General features: G+C 45.0%; 3 protein-coding genes and 1 non-coding gene across 5 annotated transcripts; 3 read left to right on the top strand and 1 right to left on the bottom strand.

Moving 5' to 3' along the window:
* Nucleotides 1-148: 148 nt before the first annotated feature.
* LOC144706404 (calcium-transporting ATPase 1, endoplasmic reticulum-type-like) lies at nucleotides 149-7,224 on the top strand. 2 transcript variants are annotated; one of them, XM_078579331.1, is made up of 10 exons: nucleotides 149-309; nucleotides 427-1,847; nucleotides 2,320-2,389; nucleotides 2,496-2,617; nucleotides 2,759-3,037; nucleotides 3,600-3,977; nucleotides 4,228-4,337; nucleotides 4,726-4,954; nucleotides 6,042-6,650; nucleotides 6,978-7,224. In XM_078579331.1, exons 2-9 carry the CDS (start codon nucleotides 444-446, stop codon nucleotides 6,612-6,614), a joined length of 3,165 nt encoding a protein of 1,054 aa, XP_078435457.1. In that variant the 5' UTR covers nucleotides 149-309; nucleotides 427-443; the 3' UTR covers nucleotides 6,615-6,650; nucleotides 6,978-7,224. The 2 variants fall into 2 exon arrangements, with proteins under 2 accessions (XP_078435457.1, XP_078435458.1); XM_078579332.1 differs by lacking the exon at nucleotides 6,978-7,224 and adding an exon at nucleotides 6,742-6,940.
* Nucleotides 7,225-9,481: 2,257 nt separating this feature from the next.
* LOC144706405 (Pectin lyase-like superfamily protein) lies at nucleotides 9,482-12,528 on the top strand. Its single transcript, XM_078579333.1, has 5 exons — nucleotides 9,482-9,660; nucleotides 9,891-10,242; nucleotides 10,340-10,550; nucleotides 11,952-12,020; nucleotides 12,097-12,528. Exons 1-5 carry the CDS (start codon nucleotides 9,528-9,530, stop codon nucleotides 12,325-12,327), a joined length of 996 nt encoding a protein of 331 aa, XP_078435459.1. The 5' UTR covers nucleotides 9,482-9,527; the 3' UTR covers nucleotides 12,328-12,528.
* Nucleotides 12,378-12,451, bottom strand: TRNAR-UCG (transfer RNA arginine (anticodon UCG)). Its single transcript has one exon. It is a non-coding gene; the product is annotated as a tRNA-Arg (tRNA).
* A 639-nt stretch (nucleotides 12,529-13,167) lies between the features above and the next one.
* Nucleotides 13,168-15,415, top strand: LOC144706406 (UDP-glucuronic acid decarboxylase 1-like). The gene is made up of 7 exons (XM_078579334.1): nucleotides 13,168-13,698; nucleotides 13,797-13,943; nucleotides 14,045-14,124; nucleotides 14,628-14,711; nucleotides 14,797-14,871; nucleotides 14,974-15,066; nucleotides 15,148-15,415. The coding sequence occupies exons 1-7, from the start codon at nucleotides 13,185-13,187 to the stop codon at nucleotides 15,334-15,336; spliced, it is 1,182 nt and encodes a 393-aa protein (XP_078435460.1). The 5' UTR covers nucleotides 13,168-13,184; the 3' UTR covers nucleotides 15,337-15,415.
* Nucleotides 15,416-26,773: the final 11,358 nt, after the last annotated feature.

The following is a 26,773-nucleotide window of genomic DNA, read 5'->3' as shown; positions in this document are numbered from 1 at the left end:
ATAGATCTATATATATATATATATATATATATAGAGAGAGAGAGAGAGAGAGAGAGAGAGAGTTTAGGGAAAACTACAGATTTTGGGCCTACTGGGCATACTGGGCCTAACTTCTATTTCAAAAGAGAGTTCGTTTCATATTTACCGATTACTTCTAGAATGTTCTTAAAAGGGGTGAACCAGTTGAGAGAAGTTAGCGGGGATTTCGATTAAAGTTTTCCCTGGGAAGTTTGGAAATCTCGTTGCGGAGGAGCCCTAGATCGGCAGTTTCTCGTTGGAAAATCTCGCCTCGGCAGCAGAGTCCACTGAGTAAATTTTCTCTCTTTTTGGATCTTCCTCGGTCGAAGCATCATCGTGGCAGATCTCGATTTTTCTACGAAAAAACCGTGTTTTTTTCGTCTAATTCGCTCTATTTCATCCTTCCAGTCGGTGGATCTGTTGCAATGGGCGAAGAAACTCGAGGGCTAGCCAACGGGGAAGCTCCACCGATTTCCCAGCCATTCCCAGCTTGGGCGAGAGACGTGAACGAGTGCGAAGAGTTCTTCAAAGTTTCTGCCATTAAAGGGCTCGACCGAGACGAAGTCCTTGAACGGCGAAAGATCTACGGCTCTAACGAGCTCGAAAAGCACTCCGGCCCGTCAATCTGGGCTCTTGTCCTCGATCAATTCAACGACACTTTGGTTAGAATCCTCCTCGTCGCAGCGGTTGTCTCCTTTATACTCGCTTGGTATGACGGTGAAGAAAAGGGAGACAAGGGAATTACTGCCTTTGTTGAGCCTCTTGTCATTTTCCTAATTCTCATCGTCAACGCCATAGTCGGTGTATGGCAAGAGAGCAACGCTGAGAAGGCTTTGGAAGCGCTCAAAGAAATTCAATCTGATCAGGCCACGGTGAGAAGAAATGGAGAACTTATAGCCAATTTGCCTGCTAAAGAGCTTGTTCCTGGAGACATTGTTGAACTAAGAGCTGGGGATAAAGTGCCTGCAGATATGAGGGTTCTTAGACTGGTAAGCTCTACTGTGAGAGTTGAACAGGGGTCTCTGACGGGTGAATCTGATGCAATTAACAAAACCCATCATAAGATTGAGCTTGATGATGTTGAAATTCAAGGAAAAGAATGCATGGTTTTTGCTGGAACAACTGTTGTTAATGGGAGCTGTCTTTGTATGGTTACTTCCACTGGGATGAACACAGAGATTGGGAAGGTTCACTCTCAGATTCATGAAGCTTCTTTAAGTGACGATGACACGCCTCTGAAGAAGAAGTTGAACGAGTTTGGGGAGGTTCTGACGGCTATAATTGGAGTTATTTGTGCTCTAGTTTGGGTGATTAATGTTAAGTACTTCCTTACATGGGATTATGTTGAGGGTTGGCCGAGGAATTTTAAGTTTTCCTTTGAGAAGTGCACTTATTACTTTGAGATTGCCGTTGCTTTGGCTGTTGCTGCTATCCCTGAGGGATTACCTGCTGTCATCACCACTTGTTTAGCTCTCGGGACAAGGAAGATGGCTCAGAAGAACGCCCTCATTAGAAAGCTTCCCAGTGTTGAAACTTTGGGCTGCACAACAGTCATCTGTTCTGATAAGACGGGCACTCTGACGACGAATCAGATGTCGGTGGCGAGCCTCGTGGCGATTGGACGGTGGGCCGATGTTGCGCGTCGATTCAGAGTCGATGGTACGACGTATGATCCACAGGATGGTTGTATTCATGATTGGCCTCTGGGTGATATGGATGCAAATCTTCGGATGATTGCAAAGATTGCTTCTATTTGCAATGATGCCAGTGTTACTCAATCTGGTCACCAGTTCATCGCTAGTGGAATGTCGACTGAGGCAGCTCTGAAGGTTAGCAATCTTGGAGATTATGCACTTTCATGATACCTGATTTGTTGAATGCTCAGATATTCTAGTTCATCCGTTGCCCTCTATTCTTCCAGTCCTGACTATAAGGCAAAAGACAACTTAAATTTAATGAACTACTATCTTTAAATGAATTCTTGGTTGAACTCGAAAAAAGTGCTTCCTTGAATCGTGAAGGCTATTTAAGAAAGCAGTTTTCGAGATAAAGCACATTCATGATATTTGATTTGTTCAATGAACTGATCCCCGAGTTCATCCATTGGCCGATATTTTTTCAGTCCTGACTGATAGACATAAAAGGGTTTAAATGTTAATGAGTTCTAGATTGAATTCTGATGAAAAAGTTGCCTTCTCAAATCCTGTGGACTACATTCTTTAATGATTTTCCCTTTCATAGTTACTTAATGCATCTTTTCCAAATTTAGTTTACTCAAAATTATCTGTTTTCCTTGGCAAGGTCTTGGTGGCGAAAATGGGATTACCTGCTGGAATCTATGTCCCGCACGTGCAGCCTAATGAAGTACTAAGTATGTCAGAGTCTTGTTCAAATCTCTTTATGATCTGCTGTTATTTCTTCTGCTCACCTTATTTTTATAATCAAAATTTTCTCCTCCTGATTTTTTGCCGATGAAGGTTGCTGCCAGTATTGGAGCTCCGTTGACCATAGGGTTGCCACACTGGAGTTTGACAGGACTCGAAAGTCAATGGGGGTTATCGTGAAACCCAAGTCAGGAAGAAACCTGTTGCTAGTCAAGGTGTTGCTTCGTCCTTTATTTTTCTTACGTCTCGATGATAGATCCCATTATTGGTTTATGAAGACAAGTTGCTTTTATGTTGAATGCTGCATAACTATCACCCATTTTTACCATTAAATAACATTAATACGGCCTCTTCAGGGAGCTGTAGAAAGCTTACTGGAGAGGAGCACTCACATCCAGTTGCTTGATGGTTCAGTGGTCATGTTGGATGAAACATCGAGAAAACTTATCCTTGATGAGCTTTTGGACATGACTTCCAACGCTCTGAGGTGTCTGGGGTTTGCTTACAAGACTGATCTTTCAGAATTTGCTGATTATGATGGAGAGTTCCATCCGGCGCACAAACTCTTGCTCGATCCGTCAAACTACGCATCAATTGAGAGCAACCTCATTTTTGCTGGCCTCGCTGGTCTTCGGGTAATTCCCCCTCTCATTTTCTCTCTCTGAAATATTCACTCTGTCTCTGGGTCTCCATGTAATCAAGTGTGGTAAGTAAAGTAGAATTCATAATCAACCGAAATCAGTGAATTTAATAATTAAGGATAAAAACATGGATGACAATGAAAATCTGTGAATCAAATGATAACATTCACTTAGGAATGCTGAAACCATATACTAAATGATGTGTGCATGATGTAAATACACCAATAAAATGCATTTTATCGTACATCCAACTTGAGTCAATGCCCATCTAGTTTCCCTTTTCTTCAGTTTTCTCGAATCAGATTACATCCTTAATTAAAGTGGGATTCAGATGAAACCTTGAGCGAAGAGTTTATGCATTTTATCCTTGATTAAAGTTTTATATCGTCAAGTGGGATTCTGCTGAAACCTTGAGGGACGTGTTTATTCTAACATATCTATTTACACTGCACAGAATATTTTTTTCTAAAAATTCTTCCATATTTCTTAGTGAAGACTTCACCTGTCCTTTTACATTTTACTTTCTGTATCATCATTTGCTTGTATTTCTACTTAGGACCCTCCTCGTGAAGGTGTGGACAAGGCGATAGAGGATTGCAGGGCTGCGGGAATAAGGATTATGGTCATAACGGGTGACAACAAGGACACCGCTGAGGCGATTTGCCGAGAAATAGGGGTGTTTGAGCCAAATGAGGACATAAAATCAAAGAGTTTGACGGGGAAGGAGTTTATGTCTCTTCCGAACAAGAAAGAGTATTTGAATCAACGCGGTGGACTGCTCTTCTCTCGAGCAGAGCCAAAACATAAGCAGGAGATTGTGAGATTACTCAAGGAAGATGGTGAGATTGTTGCGATGACCGGTGATGGAGTCAATGATGCTCCTGCTTTGAGGTTGGCAGACATTGGGGTTGCCATGGGCATTGCCGGGACCGAGGTTTCCTTCACACTCTCTTAAAATAGTTACCCTCTCTCTCTCTCTGTTTCTTTCTAAAAATGTTTACCCTCCCTTTCTCTCAAAATGTTAATCTCTTTTTCAAAAAATGTTCTATCTATCTCTTTCTCTTCCTAAATGTTTACCCTCTCTTTCTCTCTTTAAAAATGTTTATCGTCTCTCTCTTCCTCTTTCTCGCTGTAAAAATGTTTACACCCTAACTCTAACCTTTGATGTGGTCTGTTCTTGTCAGGTTGCAAAGGAAGCATCTGACATGGTTTTAGCAGACGATAACTTCAGTACCATTGTTTCCGCGGTGGCTGAAGGAAGATCCATCTACAATAACATGAAAGCCTTCATTAGGTCTTCTTCAGCCTCATTTTTTAATCCACCTTTCGCTCTCTTACTGAATATCTATTTAGCCCTCAAATTCCGTTTCAACTTTGTGGACGATAGAAATATTTTCTAATGTACATGACCCAAAGTATTTCAGTTATAAGTATTTATTCTTTCCTTTCTGTTTCTTACTAAATAGCTGTTTAACCCTCAAACTCCTTTCAAGTTTTCTTGCAAAAGAGCCATATTTTCTCATGCATGTGACCCAAGATATCTATAACCTGTACTTATAACGCTCTTTCTCTCTTTATTTCAATATTTTTTTAACCCAAAAGCTCCGTTCCAATTTTCTGGCTTCAAGAAACCATATTCTACCAAAGTTTTTCTTAATAATTATCTACAATGTCCGTTTTAGGTACATGATATCGTCGAATATTGGGGAGGTTGTCTCTATATTTTTGACGGCGGCCATGGGCATCCCCGAAGGACTCATACCAGTTCAGCTGCTGTGGGTCAACCTCGTCACCGATGGCCCTCCCGCCACCGCGCTTGGCTTCAACCCTCCCGACAGAGATGTCATGAAGAAACCACCAAGACGGAGCGATGACTCTCTCATCAGCCCCTGGATTCTCTTTCGCTATTTGGTATTTTTTCTCTCCCTCTCTCGCAAGAAATTTGCCTCTACATTTTTATTTTTTTTACCTCTTTCTCTCCACATCTTTGGCAAAGTTATTTCGCTCTTTGCAGAACTTTGCGTCTTTATGCTCTTTTGTTTCGCTTCTCTTTAATTTCCTTAAATATATCTCTTCCTTCCTGTCTCTCTCCCCCTTGGAATCATTGTCGATTACTCTCTTTATGTCTCTCTCTGTCGTGCTCTATCTCTCTTAAGTCTCTCTCTCTCTCCGTACGTGTGGCCTCTTTGTCTATGTCTACCTCTCTCTACTTTTTTCCCTATATTTTCATTTTTTACGTCTTCCCTGTTCTCCTTGTGCTTTTGCTTCTCATTTCATTTTTTATCTCTCTAACATGTACCCTAGATTTCTTCAAAAAAAAATCTTAGGTTTTTCTGACTCTATGCTCCTCTCATTACATCTCTTGCTCTTTCTCTCTCCTACTTTTCTTCTCCCTTTCTCTTTATATGCATTGCTCTCCTCTCTCGATAACTTTGACACTACCTTTTGTGTTTTCACCTCTCTGTACACCTCATTTTTGCCCAATCCTTCTCTTCTACGGCTTCATCCCTCCTTTTCGCGTCTTACATTTCTCGCTCTTCCTGTAAGTTTTTTCTCTGCCCTTCTCTCTCTATTGTCATCTTACTCTCCCTGCACTTCACTTGTTTATTGTAGACATGGTTGTTCGGTTCCTTTTGTGCAAATTGTTTGTTCTGTTCGGTTTTCCGAACGGAACAATATCAAATTCGAACAGATCATCGCACAGACCCGTGTGCGGTTCTATTGTTCTCTTTGTGCGAATTTTGTTCTAATTTTGTTCTAATGTGCAAATTTTGTTCATTTTTTGCACAAACAAAAGAACAGAACAAAGAACAAGGCCCTGTGCGGTTCTTTTGTGCAAATTTTTTGTTCGTTCCAAACGAACAGAACAGAACAACGATGTCTAGTTTACTGACTCTTCCTCCCTACGGTTCTCATTCTTTCTATTACTCTTTATCTCTGCCCTTTCTTTTTATCTCTTTTTACTTCTCTCTTAAATTTTGCTTCCATCCTTGCTCAGGTTGTCGGGCTCTACGTCGGCGCGGCGACGGTGGGGATCTTCGTGATCTGGTACACCCAAGAATCATTCCTAGGAATCAACCTGACCCAAGACGGCCACACTCTGGTGACCTACTCTCAGTTATCCGACTGGGCCCGGTGCCCATCGTGGACCGACTTCCGGCCCACAAACTTCACCGCTGGGCCGAACAAAGTCTTCTCCTTCGAGTCGGACCCGTGCGAGTACTTCAAGTCAGGCAAAATCAAGGCTACCACTCTCTCTCTATCAGTGCTGGTGGCCATTGAAATGTTCAATTCCCTCAATGCCCTTTCCGAAGACTCCAGTCTGCTGGTCACTCCTCCCTGGGTCAACCCTTGGCTGCTCCTCGCCATGTCCGTCTCCTTCTCCCTCCACGCCCTCATCTTATACGTCCCCTTCCTCGCCAGCATCTTTAGCGTCGTCCCCCTCTCCCTCAATGAGTGCCTCCTCGTCCTCGTCATCGCCGCCCCGGTTCTCCTCCTCGACGAGCTTCTCAAGCTCTTCGCCCGCCTCGCCACCGCCGGCTCCTCGAGGTCGAGGCCCAAGCAAGACTGACGGGCTGACTTACTCATCCCTTAGCCTTAACACCAGGTAAGGCTGTTGTTGAATCTCTTCTACTTTGTTCATTTAAGTTTATGATGACCTAAGTTAGACTTGGTTTAATTCTGTGCGCATATTTTAGGCCATTTGGAAGTCTTTTTGATTACTGGCAAGGCTGTTGTTGAATCTCTTCTACTTGGTTCATTTAAGTTTATGATGACCTAAGTTAGACTTAGTTTAATTCTGTGCGCATATTTTAGGCCATTTGGAAGTCTTTTTGATTACTGGCAAGGCTGTTGTTGAATCTCTTCTACTTGGTTCATTTAAGTTTATGATGACCTAAGTTAGACTTAGTTTAATTCTGTGTGCATCTTTCAGGCCATTTGGAAGTCTTTTTGATTACTGGGTGAAAGAGACAAGGAGGTTAACCCATGAACTTATTTTGACTCCTCTGTGGTATTTTTTATTAAGCGCAGGCCATAGCTTTCATATTTCTAGCTGTGGCAACAGGCCCTAAATTTTTTTGTGCTCTATTCCCCCTAATCCTCCTCTCACTCATGACCTATCTAACTATATTGTTATTGATTGTTGAACTGTTTTACTGGATCAATCGGTTAATTATGAAGTTGAGATGTCTTCTCTCCGTTACTGACCTTAATATCATCTGTAATTAATCCGTATTTTAAGGCAAATCTAAGTACCTAAATATCACTAGGTCGTATCTGAGCACTCTCTCTGGTTTGCTCCGTTTAAAATGTCATACCTAACTATGCGATCATTTTCTCTCTACAGTTATATTATTAGCAAAATAAGAAATTCATTGCCAGCAAAACATATATGTATCCTATACTTAAGAGAGGGAGAGGGGAAGTCAGCCCGTCAGAGGGAGAGAGGGAGAGGGAGAGGGAGAAGGGGGGGGAGAGGGAGAGAGAGGGGGAGAGAGAGAGAGAGAGGGACAAGGAGAGGGAGAGAAAGATAGGGACAAGGAGAGGGAAAGAAAGATAGGGAGAGAGAGAGAGAGAAAGACAGGGAGAGAGATATAGAGAGAGGGAGAGAAAGATAGGGAGAGAGAGAGAGAGATAGAGAGAGGGAGAGAAAGATAGGGAGAGAGAGAGAGAGGGAGAGAGAGAGATAGGGAGAGGGAGAGAAAGGGAGAGAAAGATAGGGAGAGATAGAGAGAGACGGAGAGAGAAAGATTGGGAGAGAGATAGAGATTATGAAAAATAAGCCCTGAATTCTAATGATCATAACGGTGGGGCCTACACAATGAAGCCCATAGTCTAAATGAAAAGCCTCAGTCAGATCAACCCTAGGGCCCTGGCTAAACAGTATCTTTAAACTCTTCACAGCAGAAGGAAAGAGAAAGATGGATGTGTATGTTTGAATGAATGCAGATATGGCCATCATAAGCTTCTAGATACCCTAGTCCAAGATCCACCAATGTTGTCCAACACCACGGCTTCTATATACCCATATAATGTATGTAATTGGTCACCTCATTCTCGTTATCTCTTTCTCTCTCTATGGCTCGCTAATGTTGACTTAATTGACTAATATACAGTTAATTTATCAAAGTATAAGACCCAGATAATAGAAGTGGCACTTAGCCTAAGTGGGGATTGTCGACCTAAATCTATCCATTATCAAATCTAAAATGATATATTTGTGCAATATTTTTAAGACAACTAGTTAGGGCTCAGCAATACCGTGGTCAGAATCTTGTGGTTAGGTAGGGTCAGGTTGGCCAGTCAGCTTAGCCAACCCACGAGTCCTGGATGGACGATGGGCTACGATTTGGGACAGACGGAACAGGACTGAACAAACCTTCTATTCATCCATCCTAAGCTCAGAATAACCAAACATAATTTGATGGATAAGGTTCTGACACCGACGACGACGATGAACCCTCACCCGTTCAATCCCTCCGTCATCAGTCATCGGTCCTGACCTCTAGACAGAAACCAAACAAAATCCTTTTGGTCTATTACGTCATTTGAAGGGCAAGATTCCTACACCGACGACGACATTGAAACCCTCACCCTTTCCGTCCCTCACCGTCATCAGTCATCCGTCCTGACCTCTAGAAAGAAACCAAACAAAATCCTTTCGGTCTATTGCGTCATTTGAAGGGCAAGATTCCTACACCGACGACGACGATGAAATCCTCACCCTTTCCATCCCTTACCGTCATCAGTCATCCGTCCTGACCTCTAGACAGAAACCGAGCAAACTCCTTTTGGTCTATTGCGTCATTTGAAGGGCAAGATTCTGACACCAACGACGACAATGAACCCTCACCCTTTCTGTCCCTTACTGTCATCAGTCCACACCTCTAGACAGAAACCGATCTAACTCCTTTTGGTCTATTACGTCATCCGTTCCGTCCAAACCCAAACTGCAATAGGCAATGGCAGACGTCATCCGTCATGTCACACGTCATGATGACGGCACTGTGACGGTGACAAAAATTTTGGCTCGTGAAGGTGCCAAAGGTCCTCGGATGGATGATGTCGCTGACGGATTTGTAAAAACATTGGAAAATTGCAAAAAAAACTTAAAAAATTATGTCCTTAAGAGAGAGAGAGAGAGAACTGAGCTTTGCATTTTTGTCACCTCTGAAGGTAACGCTGTCGGATGATGGGACGACGCGTGCAGTGACGCGTGACGGGAATGTGATGGATTTTTTTCGAAAACCTGGGACGTGGAAGTGACTAAATACTTGTCACGTCTCCATCCGTCACCGTTCTTCATCCGTCCCTTCACGTCCCGGACGTGCCGTTCCCTGCTGCAGACAACGGATGACGCCCCGAGAGCCTACCAGTCGTCTAGTTCGTCATCCGTACCGAAAATTTCGCCGCTTTAAATACCGTCATATTTCTTCGTTTTCGCGGTCTTCCTCGTTCCCCGCCGGCGCGATCGCCATAGCCGATGGCCGAGTTCATCCTGCCTTACGCGCGCGCGGACGAGAGCTTGAGATCGCTCGCCGGACAAGCCGAGGGCTTCGGTCGATTCTCCGTCGGCGGCCTCCACGGCGCCGTCTATCGCGTCACCACTCTCGCCGGTGAATTCTTCATTCATTTCTTCGATTTCCGTGTTTTCGATTCGCAATCCTTGCTCCAGGGCCCCTAAATCATCGTCTAATCCGCGATTCCAATGCTGCTTTTTTTTTGTTTTTTTAAAATTTTTTTTTTCTGCCGATTCTTGGCCGTGATCTGTCGGTTTTCAACAAGAGGGAAATTCTAGGGTTTGGCGACGATGATGAACAGATCTGATGCAATGTCTCCTGCGCAGACGATGGAGACGGATCGCTTCGGGAGGGATGCCGCAGGAAGGAGCCGTTGTGGATTGTTTTTGAGGTTTCTGGAATCATTCTTCTGTCTTCTTATCTTAGGGTTTCCTCCTACAAGACCATCGACGGCCGCGGCCAGCGATTGAAGATCTGCGGGAAGGGCCTCCAGCTCAAGGAGTGCGAGCATGTGATCGTCTGTAATCTCGAATTCGAAGGCGGGAGAGGTCACGACGTTGACGGCATCCAGATCAAGCCGAAATCCTGCCACATTTGGATCGATCGGTGCAGCCTTAAAGGTTACGACGACGGCCTCATCGATATCACTCGCCAGAGCACCGATATCACGATTTCCAGGTAATTCGGACTTTGATCCTAATTTCATGTTGAATCTTCAAGTCGAATCTCCGATTTCCGTTTCGAGATTCGATCCGTTGATGTTCTTCCTTGGCAGATGTCATTTCTCGAGCCACGATAAGACGATGTTGATCGGCGCGGACAGTTCTCACACGGAAGATCGGTGTATCAGAGTGACGATCCACCACTGCTTCTTCGACGGGACGAGACAGCGCCACCCCCGCGTCAGATTCGGGAAGATTCATCTCTATAACAACTACACCAGAGATTGGGGGATCTACGCCGTCTGTGCTAGCGTCGAATCTCAGGTTTGGATCGATCAATCAATACCACTTGCTCTTGAGTTTCTTCGCAATCTTCAATTTTTTCTGTCGAATCCCTTCTTCCGGTCGGAGTTGACTGGTTGCAGTTGATCGTTCTATCAAAATCTTAATAGAAGCTGCAAAAATTAGATGCGAATTCTTTATTTTGAGCGAATTTCGTGTAGAATTCATGGAATTGACTAGTTAGTGTCGATCATTGAGTTAAAATTAAATGCGAATTTTTTCTCTTTGATCGACTTTTGCGTAGAAGTGATGGAGTTGACTTGTCGCAGTTGATTGTTCTATAATAATCTGAATAGAAACTTCGAAAAATTAATAATGAATTCTTTCTTCTGAGTGTGTACTGTGTAAAATTCATGGAGTTGACTAGTTACAGTCCATCACTGAGTATGATGTAGTTAGAGTCACGAAAATTATATGTGATTTCTTTCTTTTTGATCGGCTTTTGCGTAGAATTGATGGAGTTGGCTGGTTGCAGTTGATCATTCTATCCGAGTCTTAATAGGAACTTCGAAAATTGAGGACGGGTTCTTTCTTTGGGGCGAATTTTGCGTAGAATTCACGGAGTTGACTAGTTAGAGTCGATCATTTAGTCAAAATATAGATAGAAACTACGGAAATTAAATGCAATTTTTTTCTTAAAAAATAATATTTTTTGGTCAACTTTTGCGTATAATTCATAGAGTTGACTGGCTGCAGTTGATCGTTCTATCAGAATCTAACTGCAAACTGCGAAAGTTAAATGCGAATTCTTTCTTTTGAGCTAATGTTGCGTATACTTCATAGAGTGGACTAGTTAGAGTCGATAATTGAGTCAAACTGTCGATCGAAAATACAAAAATGATATGCGATTTCCTTTTTGATCGACTCTAGCGTAGGATTCATGGAGTTTACGGTTTGCGATCGATCGTTCTAACTAAATTTTAGTAGAAACTACGAAAATTGGATGCGCATTCTTTCTTTTGTGCAAATTTAGAGTATAAATCATGGAATTTACTCTTTGCAGTTGATCATTGTATCAGATTCTTAATAGAAACTACGAAAATTAAATGCGACTTCTTTCTATTGTGCGAATTTTGTGTAGAATTCATGGAACTGACTGGTTAGAGTCGTTCGTTGCATCAAAATCTAGGTAGAAGCTACGAAATTCATGGCATTGACTAGTTAGAGTCGATCATTGAATTAAAATCTGGATAGAAACTGCGATATTCATGGAGTTGGTTTATTGAAATTGATCATTCAATCGATATATAGATATAATTCCTTCTTCTGAGCGAATTTCGCGTAGAATTCATGGAGAAGCCGGGTTGAAATCTTGATCAGTCAAATCCAAATCTTGCTAGAAACTTGAAAGCATAATTCATCGAGTAAAATTCCTTCTTGCAGATCCTCTCCCAGAACAACATTTACGAAGCCGGGAAGAAGCCTACGGTGTTCAAGTATATGACCGAGAAGGTGAATTTTTATCCTGTAATTATCTATTTTATAAAATATAAATTAAAACAATCCGCTGACGTCGGATTGAACGCAGGCCACCGACCGGGACTGCGAAGCGACGGGGTGTATACGGTCAGAGGGCGACTTGTTCGTCAACGGAGCTGTCGCCACGCTGGCAACAGATCCACGTGGCGTGTTCAGAGCGGAGGAATTCTATGCCACGTGGACGATGGGCCCCGCCGGGGAGCAGCTCAAACACGTCATCCGAGCTGTCGCCGGTTGGCAAAAGACACGTAGGCCGGACGATGCGCCTACCGTTCGGTAAGATGTCAATTTTAATTACTTGAAAAATTAAAATAATTTCCATTTTTATTCCGACCACAGTGGGAGTCGAACCCACGACCTTTTGATTCGAAGTCAAACGCGCTAATCCACTGCGCTATGCGGTCATCAGTTGCGAAGTTTATCGCTTATTTATTTATAAACATCCGAATTGTTTGCTGAAGTAATAAATTTTCTTCTTAGATATTTTGTAACCAGTAACAATTTCTATCCTTCTCCATCAATAATTATTTTGTTAGCAAGAACGATAGCTTACTTTCTTCAACGAAAAATAAATAAATAAATAATTCTGCATAAAATTCGACAGCTATGTCTAAATAATTCTTTCTTAAACTTGTGATAAGATTTGTTCATATTTTGTTACCAATAACAATTTCTTAAACTTGTATTGAATTTAGAACTAACAGTATATTACTTTTTTTTCTTTATCAATAATAAATAAATAAATAATTCTAGGTAAAGTTCGATAGCTAGGTCAAAATAATTCTTTCTTAAACGTGTGATAAAATTTGTTCATATTTTATTGCCAATATCAATTTCTAACCTTCCCCATCAATAAAATGTTTTCATCGATAAATAAACAAATAATTCTGTTCATATTTTGTTACCAATAACAATGTCTAACCTTCGCTATCAATAAAGCAACAATTTCTTGCTTTCTTCATGAATGAATAATGCGAAAACTATTCCTCAACAACAAAACCTTCACAGCTTCTTAATCACCAAATATCTTTACAAAAAGTGAAAAAAAAAATTCTTTTTTTTTTTTTTAAAAGATAAACAACTTAATAAAAAGTCTAAATAATACTGATGAATGTTGCAGAGAGGAGACTCGGAGAGATGTACCCGGGGAGGGGGCCTTCGAGGTACGCGTCGAGGGCGAGATCCGGCGCGGTGAGGTACGTTCTACGCGAGCAGAGGCTCATCTTCCTCGCCATTGGAGCTCTGCTCGCCTCCACCTTCTTCCTCCTCCGTTCCTACCGCCTCAGACCCTCTCTCTACCCCCGACATGGCCAAATTCCAGAGCTTTCCCCCTTCGATTTCGTCCCCGGCAAGCAGAAGCTCGCCCCCGCCCTTCCATGGCCCGCCCGCCGCGTCGTCGTCACCGGCGGCGCCGGCTTCGTCGGCAGCCATCTCGTCGACCGATTGATCGCCCGGGGGGACAACGTGATCGTGATTGATAATTTCTTCACCGGGCGGCGCGAGAATTTGGCTCGCCATTTCGGAAACCCTAGGTTTGAGTTGATCCGGCACGATGTTGTTGAGCCGATTCTTCTGGAGGTGGACCAGATCTACCATCTTGCCTGCCCCGCTTCTCCCGTTCATTACAAGTATAATCCGGTCAAGACCATCATATCCTCCCGATTTTTTTTGGCGTCGCTGGATTGATTCTTGAATTGGGTCTGCGATTCGAATGGGTTTTGGGTGTTGTTCTTGACTCGTTTTAGCACAAGACGAATGTGATGGGAACTTTGAACATGCTGGGGATGGCGAAGAGGATTGGAGCGAGGTTTTTGCTGACCAGCACGAGCGAAGTGTATGGCGATCCGCTGGAACACCCTCAGAAGGAGACGTATTGGGGGAATGTCAACCCCATTGGTAGTGGCCAAAAGAAGGATTTTCTTGTCTTTTTTGGTTTTCTCCTTTTTGTTGGATTTATTGTGAATGAATGAATAGCTTCGATTCTTTCTTGTAATCAGGTGAAAGGAGTTGCTATGATGAAGGGAAAAGAACGGCAGAGACATTGGCGATGGACTACCATCGTGGGGCTGATGTTCAGGTGATCATGCTCCTTCAATGCTATCTCATTCATGAACTTGTTCTCAATTATCCATCCATCTCCATCGAAAACTTATGAACCGAGTCTTGATCCTCAAGAAATAATGCATAAGTTCACTAACGTCTAAGAAATTAAGGTTGCTTTTAAATTTTTTCCTCCCAAAAACTGGAGAACGAATCCTTCACTTCTAAAAACTAATATGGCTCTTTTTCCTGCTAATCTATTTCGTTTGAAGTTATTTTTATTTTTGTTTTGATGAGTCGACACAAAGTCTCACTCTGCTTCTATCATCTTAATTACGACGACTGCCGATTTTATCTGATTGTCTCTCTTTAAGGACTCGTTTCATTTAAAAATTAAGAAATCTTGAAGAACAAAATAAATCCCTTGATTAAAAATATTGCTCACTGAAATTTCTTTCTTTAATGGGAAACTATTGAATGGACTATGGTCCGTCTGAAATTTTTATGTTGCGATGCTTATATGAAACTTCAAATTCTCAGGTAAGAATCGCACGCATCTTCAACACGTATGGTCCACGCATGTGCATCGACGACGGCCGCGTCGTTAGCAATTTCGTTGCACAGGTTCATCAAAATCAAAAAATTCATTTAAACCCACTCTTTTGATTATTCTAAGAATGAACATCATGCCCCTTATTATTGGTGACAGGCTATCCGGAAGCAGCCGCTTACTGTCTATGGAGATGGCAAACAAACTCGAAGTTTCCAATACGTGTCTGATTTGGTATGTTTTTCCTTTTCAATGATCTTTGCCCCAAGTTTTATATGTTTTTTAAATTACGAGAAATAGCGTTTAATCTAATTCATAATTGCAAAAATACTTTAGGTTAATGGGCTCATATCCCTTATGGAGAGTGATCACATTGGCCCGTTCAACTTGGGAAACCCAGGAGAGTTCACCATGCTAGAGCTTGCCGAGGTCTATTCATAAAAATATTAATCATTAATCTAAAAAAAACACAGTATTGAAATTAATTAATCGCATTTATTTTATTTACAGGTCGTCAAGGAGATTGTAGACCCGAGGGCAACAGTTATTTTCAAGCCAAACACTGCTGACGATCCCCACAAGAGGAAGCCTGAAATCACCAAGGCCAAGGCTCTCTTGAACTGGGAGCCCAAGGTATCTCTTAGAGAAGGTCTTCCATTGATGGTCTCTGATTTCAGAAAAAGAATAAATAACGAGTAAAAATTTAATCCGAAAGCGTATATAACTTATTGCTCTTTGTCGAATTCAATAATTTTATGCCAATTTCTATTTAATCCCACTTGAAGGATAGTCACCCATGTAGATAGTTATGAGGTTCATTATGGATTTGGAAATTGGGTCTGATCTACATCTGATTGATCGGATTGGTGCTTTGAATGACCAAATCCGGCCCTCGATTGGCCCGGACTACACCTCGCAGCACGTATACTCTTGCATGCAGGTAGCCATGCTCGAGCACGAGGCACAAAGCTCCTGCTGACACTACTCCATGCATGTGATGGGCAATTCCTGTGCATGATGCACAACAGATTGTGCAGTAGGACAAGTCAACTGACAGCGTTGACCATCACAGAAGGCGTAAAATTTTAGGAAAATATTCATTTTAACTAATTAGATTTTAGTGTTCATTGCATTCTGTTGAATGAAATGTAATAAAAACAGAAATGACCTTTTATTACTATCAGTTATTATGTCTATTGAACTATTAATAAATGGATGGGAATACAGAACAGCAATTTCTTGTTGCTACTAGTTAAAAAATATTGTGTTTGCTAGTCTATTTAATAAATGAATGAAAAGTAAAACAAACTTTTTTGTTATCAGTAATTACAAGTTATGATATTTATCATATTTTTTGATTCATGAAAGGGAATAGAAATGAAAATCTATAGTTATTACTTATTACAAACTAATATGTGTATTACATTATTTGGTAAGAGAGGGAAAAAATAATTAATTAATACTAATTAGAAATTAGACAACAAATCAACAGAAAAAGTAGCCATTAACAATGTTGAAAATAAGAAAACAGGAAAAAGTAGAGCTGGAGGATGGGAACGAACGATGATTTTGAATGGACTGAATGTATCAGAGCGGAATTCCATTCCGATATCCATCTAGAGCGAAAATTTTCGTCATTTTCGTCACTGTTCCATCATCTTTGGGATTTCGTCATTTGTCTGTTCCGTCATTCGTCTATTGAAGTAAACGGATCGGAAAGGACGTCCTGGTGAAGGAACAGACGTCCTTGATCCCCCCCCCCCCCTGACGAACCCTTCTTCTGTCAGCGCTCTTCCCCCTCTTCGGCTCTCCGCTGTCGCCTTGCCCCCTCTTCAACCGGACACTCTCTCCCCCTCTCCGTATCTCGCCCCTCTCCCTCTCTCCGTTTGTCCCTTCTCTCCCCCTTGAAACATCTCTCCCCCTCTCCACGGTCGTCGCATCTCTCCCTCTCTCTGTCTCTTGGCTCTCTAACTTTTCTTGGGCCTGCGGAACTTGCCTTGTTGAATGCCACATTCTTGCAATGCCAAATGAATCCGTGAAGAATCCGTGAAATCTGGATGAATCAGGTTGAAGATTTTCCTTCTACAATAACCAGCCCCAATTAGAAGGGCTGGTTGTGGTGCTAGCAAGAGAGGTGAATCTTCTTCCTAGGTATCATCTGCCAGCACTGAGTCCAAACTCTTGATCGCATTAGATTGTCCTTCTTAGATTATGACATATTGCCAAATAGACTTTATTATTCAACCGATAAGTATGAGCACTGCAAGGGATTCAGGGTCACCGTACTGCTTCCCCCCGGAACATCCGGTTGGGATGGTGGCACGACCATCACATTAACGTTTGTGGCCGCTGCCGTCCCTCTTGGGCAATCCTTCATGAAATGGGGTCCTTCGCAAGCAAAACAAGTTAACTTGTTGCCCCCACCGCCTGGATTCTGTTTCCACAGTCTCGGGCTCTTGCCCTTGTCTTGGCTCTTACTGTGGCCTTGCTTGAATTTCCTTTTCAGGCCTTGACTGCTTGGTGTTGCTGGTGCCTCGGCACGCTCTTGGCACAATTTGTTCCCTTTCATGGGTATGTCCTCTGACTTGATGGGTCTAGAGGGGCAGAGCTCTGTGCTTTCCACGACCTTGTAGGCCGAGTCTAAATCTCTGCACTGTCTCCTCTCCAGCTCTATCTAGAGCCAGTGGGAAAGGCCCTTGGCGAAACGGTAGAGCTTGTCCACCTCAGACATGTCGGTGATCCTTCGGATTATGGACACGAATTGGCCCACGTATTCCCACGGATTGCCCGTCATCTTGAGGTTTTCCTGCTCTCCCCTCGCAATCCACGCAGTGTTATGCGGCATGAAGCTCTCCTTTATCTCTCGCACAAACTCTTCGTAAGTCGGGGGTGGCCAATTTCCACATTCTTCTCTCTGTCGCCACCACGACTTTGCCTCGTCTGTGAGGAAGTAGCTAGCCTGTAGGATTTTACTTTCATCCGAGCGTTGTCCTTTGCCAAAATACCGGTCGTAGTCGTATAGAAAATCTGCCACTGCATCTTCTCGGCGAGAATTGTCGAATCGCGGTTTGGGGAGTGAGTGCTTCCTCCCGTCGTCGTTGCTGGGACGACTGCTGGTGCCTTCTTCCAGCTTTTCCATCTGGAACTTTAAGGTCAGCGCCATCTCGTTCAGCTGCCGGATGGTGTCTTCGTGTTGTCTGATTGTTTCTTCGAGGACGTCTTGCCTCTGGCGGGTCTCCACCCACAAGTCTCTTACATCCGACTTCAACTCATCGTAGTTTCTGTCAACGTGGGTCTTCAAACCCATCACATTCTTGTGCAGCAGGCGATTAGTCAGCCTCTGCTCCTTCTCCTTTTGCGGTCTCTCTTCACGCAACTGTGCGCGAAACGACTCCATCTCCTCAACCAGAATTCAGAAGCATAGTGGAGGTAATCCAACTTGGCTCTTATACCAGTTGTCACAAGGTCAAATCTCGAGCTCGGTTTCTAGCTCGGAATTGGCATGTGCCGGCCTCAGTGCTTGGAGCAGAACACTGAGCAGCCTTGATCTTTTGCAGCGGAAGCTTTGCAGATTGCTTAAGATCGCTTAGAAGGGGTTAGAGGAGATGATGGTGCTAGGCACCGTCAGTGAATAGGGTCATTGCATTCATATCATCAAGAGTACATCATTATTGGGGATAATTACATGGGGGAAGACGAGGGGTGATACAACGAACGAGACGAGGCACCTTGCGCCGAGGTAATGTCGCCACACCGCCTCGAGGCCGCCGCTCCGCGCGTGCGCGCTCACTCTGTCGCTACACAAGTGCGCCGAGCCAAGCGCCGCGCGCCCGCGGGCCTGGCGATCACACACGCCACCCCTGCCTTGACGATCACACATGCCACTGGCACCCGTGTCGACACTCTAGCGCACAGTCTGCACGACGCCGCCACATTCGACGCCCCCGAGCTGGGCGCTACATGCCCAGCACTACCCGCAGGAGCGCTACGTGCCCGCTGTGCCGTCTCAGCACTCTCAGTGGGCCACATGCCTTAGTCTCCTGGCGAGATGTCTCCCAGCCCCGCGCCCCGCACACGCAATGCGCACGCTGCTCGCGAGGCTGCTGCGCGGCACCCCGCACAACTTCATGCGCTGCAACCGCGGCACGCCCCTCGGCCTGCGCGTCCCGCACCCACGTGCAGCGCTCGGCGCTGGCGGGTAGCATTGGCACCCACACGTGGCGCTTGGCATTGGCGCGCGACGCTTGGCACGCGCACGCACACACATCGTTCAGCCCGCGCGCCCAGCACGCGCAGACCGTACCTGATCCGTCCCGCCTTGGGTGCGGACGGGCACGTGCATAGACTGCTGAAAGATCAGGTATCTGGGCATCGCTACCCATTATGACTCAGTCCTTAAAATCTATCGTGAGCCGAAATACAATGGACATGCCCTCCCAATAAGCACGTAGGCCTCTGGGCAGGGAATGCCGCGTAGTTAGGGGCCTAACACATATCCATAGGAAGTTCACATATGTTTGCCCCTTGGTTATCTATTTGATCAAATCATTTTATATGGTAAATGTGGTGCCCCAGTAAGGCCAAGCCCACGTGAAATAGGGGCATCCATAGATGGATACATTTCTAGTAATCATAATCCAAATTTATATGATCAGAAATTCATTGTATAGTATAATATCAAATCGAAGATGTAAATGATTTTTTTTGGTTCTTTGCTTTAAATGACCACCATATGAATGTTCAGATGTCTAGCCTTTAACTGTATTGACATGATCTCCTATTATTTCCTTGAAATGTGATGAAATAAGTCAGGTTTCCCTTCCATCCAGTCTCACTAGAAGCAACACTTTGTAAAGTGGAAGAGAAGAAATGACAGAACACTTCAAACGACTTCCAGTAGAAGCAACGCCTGGGTAAGAGGAAGAAAATAAATGAGAGGACACTCCAAATGGCTTGCATGGGTACCAAATGAGCGTTCTCCCTCCCCCCTATAATACTGTTTTGGGGAATTCTCATAAAAGTCCATGAGAAACTTCACAAAAGTCCCCATTTTTGGGAACAATACTAGAACTCCCAAACTTTGGAGTATATCCATCAGCGTCCAAAAATATTGTGTATGTGAACCTCTAGGCCTATGTATCAATCTAGTTTATAACTTTCATGGTCCAATAACCTTTGTTGGATGACCTTATTAACTAACTATGTCTAGTGTGGATTAATTAAAGATATATTTAATCCAATCGATTGATTGAGTTATTAGCCCTGGGAAGCCAAGCCACACCTTGTCTCCTAGAAGATACAAAGGAGTATGTCAACTCTTTACTTAAACATTTAACATCGTCAGTCATTCTTGTTGGGTTCTAGAAGCCTAGATCTGGATGAAGATTTCAAAACGATCCACAACGGAAGACTCAAGCAAAAATTAAAAGAAACCACAACGAAAGACATCAATAAAACCATGAAACAAAGTACCTTTTACACGGATTGCGTCCGTGATTTCTTGGATCCGGGAGCAAGACGAGTCGAGATGCTCAAGTATGAAGCATCTAGACATATCCACGCGGTCCTCAGCATGTCGGATATCCTTCTTCTCGTTGACGAGCCCTGTTCAACCTCCGTCGCCCTCGTTACGGCGTCCCGATCATATCATGAATAGAGAAGAGTCATGGGGAGAGAAGAGAAGAAGAGGAAGGCCCCGTAACAACTCTGGCCTAGATGAATTTAGTTCAGGGCCTTCCTCTATTTATACTAAGTATGTATTTTTCATAAAAAACTCCAAAACTTAAGTATATTTTCTGACATCCAAAAGACCATTTGTGTGTGACCCTCTAGGCCCATGTATCAGTCAAGTTCACGACTCTAGTGGCCCAATAACCTTTATTGGCTTTCCAAATTAATTAACTATATTATCATATAGATTAATTAATGTCAGATCGATTTAACCCAATCAATAGGTTGAGTCTCCAACACGTTGGGTGCCAAGCTCCACCTCGTGCCCTAGAAGATACAAAGGAGTGTATATCAACTCACTCATGGAACTTGTTCGTCATTGGTTACTGTGTACGTATAATCCATCATTCACTTGACGCTCCTAGGACGACTTAGGGTATGGTCAATGGTCAAACCATAATCGGTCATCTGAGTTAGTACTAATGCATTCAAAAATCATCAGAGAACTCTTCTACGATATTTATGTGTCTTGGCCAAGGACTTCATTGCATCATCTTCCTTGAGCTTTCACCTCTTATACAGATGGTGGACAATCACATCTTAACCACTCAATCATCTTCATGAGCTTCTTGATGCACCGAACTAAGAGAGTTTAGAATCCCATGAATAGTGACACGTAGGTCATAGTCTAAGTACAATTGTACGTCCATAAGACATCTTTGGTGTCTCAAGTCCAAGGACCACTCACACAACCGTGACATGAATCAACCTAATTGACAGTGTGGTATAATACCATTCAAGGTTTCGTACAGATCAATTTAGTGAACTCATTCGACTAAAGACCACCCACTATCTATCCTTAGTGTCTCCACACTAATGGCTTCGGGAACTGCCATACTCATCATATGAGTGAGGGTAAATAGTGTTATTCTATCCAGATTCTTCGATGTCCTTCTCACATATCCTTTGTATAGGAATATTTAGAACACATGCTTAAAGACTAGTGATGATGGCGCATGCCATCGAAGATCGTCATGGACGTCATCCGCACTGCGCGCCCTCGACGTTGAAAACCGGGTGAAGCTGCTCCAGCTATCCTTTCCGTTTTCTCGTCTCTCTCTCTCTCTCTTTTGTTTTTTCTGTTCTCGTTCGTCCCGTTTTCGTCATGAATTGTCTCGTTCGCGACATCTTTTGTTCGTCCACGTTTTGTCGCCAAGGGGAGGGGCCGTCCTATGACCCTCTCCCCTTGCCCGTTCCTCTTTTCCTCTTCTTTTCTCCCCTTAATTTCCCTTTTGTTTTTTATGTGTTTTCCTTTATTTTATTTGTAATGGGGGAAGCCCACTTATAAGGGCTCCCCAAAGGATCGCTTTAAGGCCCATTAGGGGCCCATTCCTCCCACCCACTATATAATGGAAGGGATGGGGGCCCCAACACTGAGACAAAACATGAGAGTTTGAATTAGCTACAAATTCCTTGGTCTCCCTCAAGATTGAAGAAGGAAGTCGAACGGAGGAAGAAGAATGAGCTGAAGAGGAAAGAGAGGAGCGAGAACCTGCCCACGCGGGACCCTCTCCCCGTGAGCTGCCGACGGACGAGCAGGAATTTCCTGCCCGACGGGCGCCCCCGTGAGGAGATTCCGGAGCTGCTCGGTAATTCTCCTCGATGGGAATTTCACCCGGGAAGCTGCTCCGGTTGACCTCTACTCCCGAACGCTTGCTCTCGCCGACCTGGAGACAGCTCGGTAATTCACCGCAGAGGGAACCCAGCTCCCTTCCTTCTCCGGTCAATCTTCTCACCGTAAATTCTGCTGCGAGTGTTCTGACGCCCAAAACAACAAAAGAAAGTCGCTCGGAAAATCAGCCACCGTATTCACGACGGCCGACCACGGCATTTTCCTACGGGTGTCCCTAGCCGCTGCAACCTTAGGCAGTCCGCCTTGGGAATCACTCTGCCCACGTGTGACGTCGAAGACGAGGGGACCTAGCTCGAGACGCGCAGTTGACGTCCTGCTCTTGTGGGCTGTCTGACATCTCCACACTCAGTCGTCGCTCAACTGGACCCCGCTGACTGTGGACGACCACTGGTGTCTCAACCGATCAATGCTGGTTTAGTCCCGTGCGCAGACCATTGTGAGCAGGAAGGCCGATTGGGCACTCCGCCTGTTCGGGTTAGCACCCGTACAAGACGCACGACTCCCGTCCCACTAGATTTGCGCGCCATACCCAGTGCTATGCGCTGCTGCTCGCTCCCCACCTGGTACTGCCGCGCTATTCCTTCTCTGGACGTGTCATGCATACCCGACCGGATGCTCAAGCTCTTGCATAGAGCTCCCGCACCACCGTTGTTCGTCGAGCCGCCGTGTCTACTCTGGCGTCTCTCCGCCCCACCCGCTCCGACACGCCACCGACGAAGACAAGATCCTGCACTACGAGCCACCGTCGACGAGGTACGCCGTCCTCTCTCGTCGCTCATTTAATTATTCTCTTGCAGTATTCTTTCGTCCTGTCTCCACCACGCTCGAGCTAGGTAGGTGAGAGAGGCTAAACGAGAGATAACTACGTCTTTGAGTGTCTTACCGGTACGGACGAGTATGTCCATTACGTGCGAGCCCTACAGATTGATTGTGTTCGATCGTAGACGTCCTCGTCGCTCCGACGAGGTTCGAGAGGCTACCGTCGCCGTCCTGCACATACGACACGTCGGGCACTCCCCATCACGTAGTTACATACCCGTTAGGGTAATCGTCGGACGACGACACTGCCATAATTTGATACTTCATCCCCTTATCGGCACCGAACCATCATATTCGGTGTCGACCGAACGACGTCCCCGACGACGTCCAACATCAAATTGGTATTAGAGCCCGGTTGTGGACGCTCACAGCATGTCTCCGACTCCGCATAGACGTCATTCTTGCATCACATCGTCTTTTCGAACACCCATCTAGGTTCCCTTTAGGGACATGGCCATCGAGACGCGATCGAGCAAGAGGGCACAACCTAGAGGTTTGACCTCCCCGCGACGCACAGTATCATCGCCCGACGAGAGAGGCCACCGTATGGCCCTCTCGGAACACCGTCCCACGACGCCTGTAGGCGGCCCATCACAGCCACCTACGGAGTCTGCCCAGACCGCACTCGTCGAGGCGAGTGCCCCCGGACCGTCCAGTCCACGTGAGCACACCAGTGCACGATGTGGACACCGACGGTCCCCACGGACCTCCCCGAGGTCACTTGGTGTCTTGTCACCTAGTGACAACAAGGATAGAGCGACGACGAGTCGTCGCCCACATGGGAAGGCTCCTGTTGAAGAGACTTTACCCAGGGCCGTCGCCACACGCGCCCTAGGAGCAAGATGCGCACAAGGACGACCGTGCTGACACACCGACCCCGGGAGGACCTGTCCGAGGAGCAAGGGGCGTATCTACGCACCATGGCTGGCCTCACCGAGCGCGTCGAGCGGTTGCTCGCGCGCCCACTACCTCCAATACTCGACGCCGTACCGACGCTTGTGGTTCCAGAGCTAGCCCGCGACCCGCCCCAGGTCGCACGACAACGAGTATGTGGAGCACAACGGAAGGCCAGATGAGGAGCTTCGAGATCGGCGTGCGCCCGAGACCCCGCACGTGACCCACCGGACGTCCAAGCACATGATAGACAATACCCACGTAATGACTCCGATCGTGGGTATGAGTCTGACTTACCGGTCCGACGAGTACGTCCGGCCATATGACCGAAGACTCGAGGCCGACATACCGGCCCACCGAGACGACTACGTCCAGCACGACAATCATGGTTACATCGCTGACCGACCGACCCGCCAAGGTGAACGTGCCTGGCTCCATGATCGAGGTTACGAGACGAATACGTCTGACACGACGATTGTGGTTACGCGGCTGACCCATTGGCCCGTCGAGATGAACACATCCGGCGCCACGGTCGAGGACACGAGGTCGACCGACCGGGCCACCAGGGCAACTATGTCCAGCGCTATGATCGTGATTACGACGTTGACCTACTAGCCTGCGGCGACGACTACGTCCGGCCCCACGATTGTAGATACGATGCCAACCCACTGGCTCGCCGGGACGATTACGTCCGGCCCCACCACCGCCGGTATGAGGAACTTGACGAGGTTCCCGGGTACCCGCCATGTGTGATGCCCGACATTTGCGCACCGTGCGACGGTCGTCCATGACACTGCGATGACCACGACCGCGACCCAACCCCGCCTCGACAATGCGTCGATCCACATCACGAGGACTACCCGGCGCCCAAACAACAACGAACGCCGACGAGAGGAGCACGGCGCTAGGATCCAGAGGTGTGTGCGTGTTGACGTCGCCGTCTGTCTTTGAGGGGTCGCGAAAACCCAAGGAGTTCATTGACTGGGAGTCAAGCATGGATTCCTATTTCGGGTGGTACCGCATAAACAACATCTTGTGCGTCAAATATGTGGAGACGAGACTTGGCGGACATGCCAAGATCTTTTGGGAGAACAAGAGAGTCACCGCCGAGCGACGAGGAAGGTCCATCACGTCGTGGGCTGAAATGGCGCTGAAATTGAGGAGTAAGTACATGCCACGACAATACCAAATGTCGCTTTTTCTCACATGGCTCGACCTTAGGCAAGGTCAACTCTCCGTGACGGAGTATATTGAGGCATTCGAAGAATGCCGGATGCGATGTCGATTTGTGGTGGACCCGCGAATCATCATCGGTCTATTTGCCCATGGGCTTTGACTGACCCTACACAGCGAGGTTCTTAAGTGCAACCCTGCAGAGGTCGACGAGGTCTACCACTTAGTGGAGCACATGGAGCATCCGGGCAACGAAGCCCCCGTGCACACCACTCACACCGCGCCTCGAGCAACAGCCGCTCGGTCCGCACCGCCCCCTACCATACGGGCCTCCCAGACTACCAAAGGGCATGGAACCGCCCCCGTCACATCCGTGGGTTCTTCCCCACCCGCTCGGGCTGTCACAAATTTCTAAATAACAGACATTATACAAATGTATATATAACTATAATATAAGGGTTTCTAAAAGTCTAAAAGTCCAAAACTTGCCTTGTAAAAATAAGGGTTTTGCTTAACCACGAGTAAATGAGATGCTCTCAATCGCCGAAGCCTCTAAAGCCTGAGGTGATCTCAATCGGCGATGCCTCTAGGAGTTATCAATCGGTGATGCCTCTAAGGTGTTCTTAATCGATGAAGCCTCCATTGCCTTTTGGCTGAGGTGTTCTCAATCGGCGAAGCCTCCTTGGACAGAGTTGAGGAGTTCTCAATTAGCAAAGCCTCCAAGTACTGAGCTTAGGATTTCTCAATTGGCGAAGCCTCACAACCAATCCTTGCTCTCTCATTTATAATTTAAAATTTTCTAATATAATATATTTAAACTTATTACCTGTAACTCTAACTCCCATACCCCCTTTTAGAATAAAAGGCTAATATCTTCGTAAAAAATTGCTGATTTAGACTTTAGTTATAACTATGTCTAAATCCTGGTTCTATGGGCTGTTTGGTTCATGCATAACTGTTAATACCAACCTATGATACTAGGGGGTACATGGTCTTATAACACACTTATTATTTGTTCTCATAAATTTTACCTCTATATTTGATTTCTAATAGATGTATTTTAGAATCAGAGCTGTAATCCCATGAGCGGATGGTTCATCTTGATCACACAATCACCTTTGTAGACATGTTTCCATATTCAAGCTAGAGAATTTTGGAATCTTGAGCAGAGAAACTCAAAGGGGTCATAGTCAAAATACGACCGTCTATCCATGGGGCATCTTCAGTGTTTCAGGCCTTGGGACTAGTTATACAATTTCCACATGAATCAATTTGGTTGATGCTAGGAATAGTACCATTAAAGTATTTATACATATTAATTAAATGAACTCTTTTCCCCAAGAGAATCTACTCTCTGTCCTTCAATTTCACCACACTAATGGCTACAAAATTGGTGATACTCATCATATGAGTAGGACTAGATGTTGTTATTCTTTTCATATTCTTTACTTTCATTCACAAGTATCATTTAAATAGGAATATCTGGAACACAGGTTTATAATTGAACTCCATGAGTAGATGATATAACTAATGATGACTGTATAATGATATCATCATAATTATTGTAGTCATCGCATCTATTAATGGAGTTCAGTTATAAGCATCAGATGTGCATTATAATGAATATATGATATTGATAAAATATGAACAATACATGGAGCGTAAGATTCACTTTTGGGCCACATATGTTTCCAAGATGTATATGCTGGCATCACCATCGACTATGAGGTAAAAATAGGGGATGAAGCGGAGGCAAGTGGGAGAAAAATGAGGGAACATGTGAACTTAGAGAGAAAAGGGGATAGTGGTAAGAAATCCATGGCTCCATTTTTTTTATTACATCAATCAGCTAGGCTAAATTCTGATCATATAGTCCATTTATCGACT

The sequence above is a fragment of the Wolffia australiana genome, chromosome 8, assembly GCF_029677425.1.
Source record: "Wolffia australiana isolate 7733 chromosome 8, ASM2967742v1".
NCBI lineage: Eukaryota > Viridiplantae > Streptophyta > Magnoliopsida > Alismatales > Araceae > Wolffia > Wolffia australiana.
The sequence above is the reverse complement of the archived record's forward strand: the minus strand, read 5'-3'. Positions and strand labels throughout refer to the sequence as shown.